The sequence below is a fragment of the Adiantum capillus-veneris genome, chromosome 15 (genome assembly GCF_014529385.1).
Source record: "Adiantum capillus-veneris isolate H3 chromosome 15, ASM1452938v2, whole genome shotgun sequence".
NCBI lineage: Eukaryota > Viridiplantae > Streptophyta > Polypodiopsida > Polypodiales > Pteridaceae > Adiantum > Adiantum capillus-veneris.
In genome coordinates, this window is record NC_140945.1 from 20,337,213 (window position 1) to 20,344,761 (window position 7,549).

General features: G+C 44.7%; 1 protein-coding gene across 1 annotated transcript; it reads left to right on the forward strand.

Annotated features, from left to right (window-relative positions):
- The first annotated feature begins 1,624 nt into the window (after positions 1-1,624).
- Positions 1,625-4,363, forward strand: LOC147440363 (uncharacterized). The gene has a single exon (XM_086530123.1). It carries the CDS (start codon positions 1,894-1,896, stop codon positions 4,021-4,023), a length of 2,130 nt encoding a protein of 709 aa, XP_086386249.1. The 5' UTR covers positions 1,625-1,893; the 3' UTR covers positions 4,024-4,363.
- Positions 4,364-7,549: the final 3,186 nt, after the last annotated feature.

Below are 7,549 nucleotides of genomic sequence, written 5' to 3' on the forward strand. Positions count from 1 at the left end.
CCTCAATTGCATCATTAACAGAACTACTAGTACCTCTGTCATAAGCACTCACTTCTGCATCTTTTGGAGGGATCGCACCTTGACAACCTTCAAGTTGCATCTTTTGACTAGAGATATTAGTTTCTAATGGATGGTTGTTGCGCCCCTTGCATGTAGAAAGTGGTTATTGGAGGCCCAAAATCGATGGATCTTTAGAGTTTTTTTTTCCTCATTACTACTCAAAGCACAGGACTCACAGACGTTCAGAAGCGGACGTTCAAAGCAGAAAACAAATCTATTGCTCTTGAAAGTGAGATCGTTGTCAAAGGCATCAATAGATCTTTTACAATTATTGGTGACGAGCTTGAGTATATAGTCTCTATGGCCACAAAAACACACTCATTATACCCTCACCTTCGGGCGGTGTTGAAGAGAATTGCTACTTGATCGAGACCCTGATTAAAACCCCTTGGAGATAACATACTTCAAACGGACTGAAAAATTAGGCATTGTATTGCCTTGAACCGTAGGATGATGTGTTGAGAAGTATAACGTGGGGCATTTACAAGTTCTAGTTGGTCATAGCTTGCCAAAATGCCTAGTAGATAGCTGAATGCAAGGTAGTATGGGCTTCATAACTGCTAAATATGACAACGTCCCCACCACTTTTTGGCTCTCTTTTGAGGTGAATGATGTCGAGCGTAACGCCACCCATACTAATGCCCATGAGCATCATGTGATAGTAGTTTGCCAAATGCACGTTTGGATTATTGATGAGACGACTAATATGGTGCCTTCTGCTATGGGGATGCCGACCTCAAGATGCCAAATTATCATGTGTAGTTAGGAAGCACGAACATAACGTGTGTTAGTTAACAAGGAGGCAAGAAGACATAATTGTTGATCGAAGCAGCTTACAACACACACACACACACACACATAAAAGGTAATACCGATCAAAGGACATGGAACATGAAGTTACATCTGCGTGTTTTGTGTATGGCAGGGAGGACGTACATTCACAACACTGCACGTTCTAATTGCAGAAGCGCGATTCTAGCTCGACAACACTGCAAGGTCCGTTATATGTATTCAATTTTCCATGCGCATGTGTTAGCTTGATGCAACACATAGGCGCTACGGGGTAGAGCATGACTATCGTTTCTTGTAATTGTTTGGAGAGACCACAGTGCCAGCTCTCCACCATACTTTTGTATGGCACCTCTCTATGACGTGCATTGTATACTTTGCACTTTCAATCTGTGACGTTTCATTGCAAGACGTTATGTTTAACTATTCACATTGCTTTTTGGTAGCTAAACTCAACTATCCGCATGTAGATTGGACAATCAAAAAGCAGCAGTACAACATTGCAAGTCAGTAAAGCACCTCATTTATTGTTGCAATTCATTCAAGCTTTATCTATTTGCTTGCTTTAGAATTATCCGCATTACTTCCTTTGCTTGGATCTCGTTTTCATAACTATACACTCGATGTGGATCAACATCTGCACATGTTAGTTACACACGCAACTCTTTGCGTACGGTTGCTAGCCAATGCATGTGAAGTATTACAGTAGTGGATACAACCATTATTTGTGAAAGAAAACCGGTCCTAGATGAGATCAATTGTACCTTGGGTGCATGTATTCTAAATGAATCAAACCGGCATTACAAAACTTGAAATGAACGTCAATTTGCATATGTCATGTTATATTTCTATAGATGTTATATAGCAAGGCCCAAGTTGCGTGTGACCAAGAATGAAGCTTAGTTATTTGTTCAAATAAAGCCTCGCGTGACCATTGCCTCGTAATAAATTAACCGGAAATTTTCTGCGCTTTTCCAACGTTGCGTTATGTTAAAAGAGAGGGAAGGCGAGAGCTATTTTCTCAGAAGAGCAAGTCTCACGTAGATGGGAGATGGAGGTGAAGATGATGGGTTTGGATCTCCAAGGAGGCAGCGAGGAAGGAGAGCTTTCCATGAGGGCGGCAGAGGGGAAGGCCGGCTAAAGGCGATACCTTTTCATCAAGGGGAGACGAGGGGGAAGGAGGTAACGGTTTTCCAAGAGGGCAGGGAGAGACGCAGAGGGAAAGAGAGGGTAATGGCTTTCCAAGAAGGTGATGAGGAAGGCAGAAGAGATGGGAGGGTAAAGGCGATGGCTTTCCAAGAAGGGGAGAAGAAAGGCCCACGTAGAGGGGAAATGAGGCTTTTTGGCTGTGGGGAAGGCAGTTTAAACTCGGTGCCTTTCCCAGAAGCGGAGGAGAGGCGCAGAGGAAGTGACTTACGCAGGGGGGATGGGAGGGTTAAGGCCCTGGCTTTCCAAGAAGTGGGGTTATTGCAAAGGAGGAAGGGCGGCACATGGGAAGGGGCGGCAAATGTGAGGGCTTTGCACTGGATAGGGGAGGGAATCGGTTCATCCAGAGGGGAAACGAGCTCCAAGGCGATGGCTTTGGGGGTAATGCAGAAGAGAAAGGTGATGGGGCAGGGGGTAGGAGTGGGAGGGGAAGAGAGTTGTGAGTCGATGGCATTTCAAGAAAGGGAAGTAAGACAGAGGAGAGAGGGGTTGATGGATGCGATTAGGCAGGGAGAAGAGAGAGAGAAAGGCACAACCATTAGCTCAAGGTGGTGCTCAGAGAAGAGAGGGGGCCGGAAAAAGCTGCTTCGAATTGCCCTTTTTCCTCCATGGGCAGCGAGGCCAATAAGAGGAATTCAGATTGAAAGAGGCCATGGATGCCGAGACAGAGGAGGGTGGCCAAGGCTGAGACATGTGGAGCACCCCCCCACCACCATCACCACCAGCAATCCACAGGTAGAGAATAGTGATCAAGATTGCAGGTGGCTTTTCAAGAGGCATAAGGAACAGAGTAAGGCAGATGCATGGAGAAAGGTGGGTCATCTGTACCAAGGGCAGAGCACATTGCCTCTGCATCTCATTGTGCACCACATACTGGTTCGGCTGCCGCTGCGCCAGCTTTGCCAGCTACGTTGTGTCTGCAGGGCTTGGTACGCCATACTGTCGTGGGGTGGCTCGGTAGCCTTGGAGAAGTTCCCCCATGAGGAGGAAGAGGAATACTGGTTTGTGGGGCGCATAAAGCATCGTGTGCCTGCAATCTTGAGCAGTCATGAGAATTGTATATATCCACTACCTCTTATTGGCAATCAACTGCTGTCCAAACTCGGTGGCATTTGCTGCTCCCACATACTGGTAAATTGGGCTTGGGCTCCTTCTCCTTATGGTGTGGCAATAGCTAGTGCAGGAGGCCTGATTTGTGCTCTCGTGTGCCCAGAAGATGGTTCTGCTAGCAAGTCTGAGGTCATTGTCTTTAATTGCCTCACAGGATCGGTGAAGGTGCTGCCTCGGCCCTTATATGCAGATGGCCTGTTTGTGTTTATGAACCCAGCAATGGTATACATGGCCGTAGATGAACAAGACCCCTGCAGGTATTACATAATGCTCACCCATACCAGGTTAATGGTTTCTTGTGATCTCGATTACTTCGAGGTTTTTGACTCGGGAATAGGTAGTTGGAAGGAGGGAAGCTGGGCCACTGTCAAGTCGTCTTGGTTGGACATGATGTCTGGTCATTTCTTCCATGTGATATATAATTTTGGATCCTTTACAATGAATATACTGGCTTACCACATGGCCACAAATGTTTGGAGCAGCGTTTGCGAACCATTTGTTCGCATTGAATATCCTTTGTACCTGCACAAATACAAAGGAAGGCTTTTTCAAGCTCGATGGAGTAACAAATCGTATAAGGTATTGGAACTGCAATTCAGTTCCTCATCCCAAACTGCTTTTTGGATGGAGGTATCGAGAACGCCAAGGCATCTCAAGCACTCCTCGTGCTCCTCTGTCAATCTCCAAGCAGAGGGAGGTCTCTTTTATACGAGAGCTTACTTTGATGGGGAGTGTCAAGCCTCGCCCCTCGTGTATGATCTCGATCGAAACTTGTGGTATGTACCTCACATGCATCTTCAGAAGGAGCACGACTTTCTTTTTGTGCTTAGGCCAAGACTAAGTATGTTATTTTATTGATATGATTGGTTTTATTTGGGGGGGAGGAGGGGATTGGGTTGTGGGAGTTGTTCTCTATCCATCCTCCCCAATTGTGAAAAGGAGCGGAGAAAAAAAAGAGTCGTGGTTACCTGTCCTTCCCAATTGTGAAAAGGAGAGGAGAAAAAAAGCGTAGTAGTTGTATGCTTTGTAAATTATGGGGGATTGGAAAAATTATGGTTCAGTATTGTAGCTATGGAGGACTGGGAAATTATGGTTCACTATTGTAATTTTGAATGGGGAAAATTATTGTTCAGTATTGTAGTTATGGAAGATTGGGAAATTACTGTTCACCATTGTAATTTCGAATTTCATTTTTTCCCTTTCTGTTGCAATATGAAACTGCAAGTAACCTCTCTTTGTGTGGAAGAGTTTATGAATTTGTCTTGTGTGGCCCTCTTCACTGTTTACACACTATCGGTCTACTAATGCCAGGTCAAGTTCAGTTGCTTCTCTGTTCTCCTATCAGTCTGTAACTTGATGTACAGTTTCTATTTAATCTAGTTTAGTCATTGCTCTAGTTTGTGCCAGAGGTGACACCTGCAGCTATGTGTTTTCGTTTCTGGGACATGATGGCAGGGTGGGGCTGGTTTGTGTAACTCCATCTCAGTTATGCAGCTTTTGTTTGGGCAAGCATGGTGTCTGAACTTGCTAATTGCTTTGATTTTTTTTTTCCTAATAACTATGCTGATTGCTAGAGAATCGTCGATCCCATAGGTGACAAGGACCTCGAGAACGTGATTTTGAAACAATGAATAGGGATTAAAGGTAGTGTCTTGTTTGTAAGCCGTAGGTCTCAACAAAGACTTTGCTAGCCTTCATCTAGATCACATACGACAAGTTGGATTCCACATGACTAGCTGGATTCAGATGCAGAGACAGGAATGGAGTGCTGGGCAGAATGCAGCTGATGAATGCATGATGGCGACAGTGAATGGGACCACTTTTGACACCATCAATAGACATTTGGAGGACTCGCATTTCAGTTGAATAAGCGCCAATTAGTCATGCTTGGTTGGCCTACCCAGCAAGGACTTTATCATGCTAGAGCTCCAACTACTTGGTTGGCCTTATCGTAGAATGTTTGGTTGTTTGAAGCCCTTCGAATATGGTGAAAGTCACATTGGGCTCCAAGAGCTTCTTGGTGTGGGGCAATGGATGTTTCGCAACTTGCAGATCTACCTAGTTTGGTGGACTCCGAGCTTCTCCCTAGATATCGAACCCTTTCTTTTCCCGGTGTGGTTAGAGTTGCCTAACGTTTTTCTCCCCTCACCAAAACCGTTGGTAGCCCTCTTGGCAATATCTTGGGTGCTTGGTCATGCCAAGAATTCAACCCCGGATGGCATCCCCAAGGCCTCATGGAGTCGGACCTCTGCAAAGATCTTCCCACGAACATCATTCGAAGGGATGATGGTCTATGTTTTCATCAACTGGTGTGTTACAAGCACAAGCTCAATGCTTGTTTCCATTGCGGGATGCAAGGTCATCCTATCAAGGAATGCCTTGGCAAGAAGGGGGCCAAGGCTCCTACGCCTCGTCCACCCTCCTCTCAATCTGAAAAGGATGCCCCTCTTCAAGCTTCAAGACCTCACCCGATACGCGTGCCACCAAGGAAACATGGGCTCATCATCCCCCCCCCCCCCCCCCCCCCCCCCCCCCCAACACACACACACACACACACACACAGAAAAACAATAATGCAATTGCTTCTCATAAAGGCAAGAATGTAAATTTGTTCGTTCTTCTGGCCTTTTTGGAAGAGGAAGGGAGGAAAGTGCTCTTTCACTTGCATTGGTAGAGCAAGTTAATGAGCTGGATAAAGATCTTCATCGACAAATTGTGGTTGGTAAGCCCTCTACTAGAGATGAGCCTACCCCCATGGAGGCTCAAAACGACAACAAAAGGTCTCTCCATAATTCTGATACCGATGGTGGGCGTATATACAAGTTGGGAGAAAAAATCTTCCTAGATTGGGAGTAAAGTGCCTCGGCAGTCCTACATGCGTTCACACACATCACTATCAAAATATGGTAACAAATCTCTCGTTAGTGTGATGCGGTGAACGTGAGTTGATACTCATTGATAGGGAAGTTGTCTTATGGATTCAATCCAAAATGGAGAGTAAGCCCAAAGCTTTGCGAAAAGCTTCAAACTTTTCACAAAGCAAAGACTATGTAAAAAGATACGTAGGATTGTCCTATGTAGGCACATAGGCCAACCTGATCTCTCCTACAGACAGTCTGTCCTTATCATGGATGTCTAACAACGACTAGTCATCAAGGCAAATACACACCAAAATATGTGTAGGCACAAAAAAAGTTCTTATCATGGATGTCTAACAACGACTAGTCATCAAGGCAAATACACACCAAAATATGTGTAGGCGGTAAGACATATTCCACTAGAAACCCTTCTTGTGCAAATCTTTTCACAAAGAGAGGATCTATACAATCAAGCAAGAAAAATTGAAAAGATTTGAGGAGGAAAGAAACACCTTTAACATGCCCAGATTACCCTTACAAACACACAAAGCGCACATGGCTTCCACCAAAAGCATCCACTCTAGATGAACAAGTTCTCGCAACACCCCATTTCCTTTTCTTGCTTCCCACACATGGCACATATGAGTTCTCACGACCCAAATATGAGAAATATGGAACTTAGTGTCCCCTTTTGCTTCTTGAGTTTGTATCATTCCTATTGAGGTTATGGGAAACCAAATATGAGAAAAATGGAACTTAGTGCCCCCTTTTGCTTCTTGAGTTTGTATCATTCCTATTGAGGTTATGGGAATAGAGAGAAAGTTGGGGGGTATTTGCTACAAATGCTTCACACTGTCTTCCTAGAATTGCATGGGATGTAAGTAAAAAAGTCCAAAAGATGCATAAAAGGAAATTACTTGAATCAAGATGGATGCAAAATATTAAGAAGTGGCTTGGAAGATGGGATGCATTACACTTGCTACATGATGTTGCAAGAGACTCCAATGTGACTGAGCCTTTTTGACGATGCCAATGTATCACGTCTTGGGAGACATTGGGAGGTCAATGCTTCATACATCACACCACACATGCTACACCAATCGCACAACAATCTTCTTCTCTAAATGAGGGACCGACACCCACCCTTACATGCTTGCACCAACCCCCTTGAGTGCAATTTTCGTATTGCCGATATCCAACTCAACTCTCATTCACTACAATACAAGATATGGCATTGGGACACTGGCGAGGAGTCTCATCGACTATGCACTTTTTGTCCCCCGCAAGCTCATGAGTACCACACTTTGCTAGAGTGCTCAACTTTTGATCACATTACAACTTGATTTACTGACATTTTCAGTCATGAGCTCTCCCTTCACACATTCCTCCCGCAACCACAATGTGGCCTCTTAATTGTTACACTCGTTTCTACAATCCTTAAGCATTGAGAGTCACACGGGAGCCCTAAACATACCACTTGATGTATTCTCTTTTGGCCTCATAGGTCATATTTGAATTTTGGGGAT

What these genes read in the sequence shown, in the direction of transcription:
- LOC147440363 (XM_086530123.1), top strand. Translation starts at nt 1,894, where the DNA reads ATGGGAGATGGAGGTGAAGATGATGGGTTTGGATCTCCAAGGAGGCAG.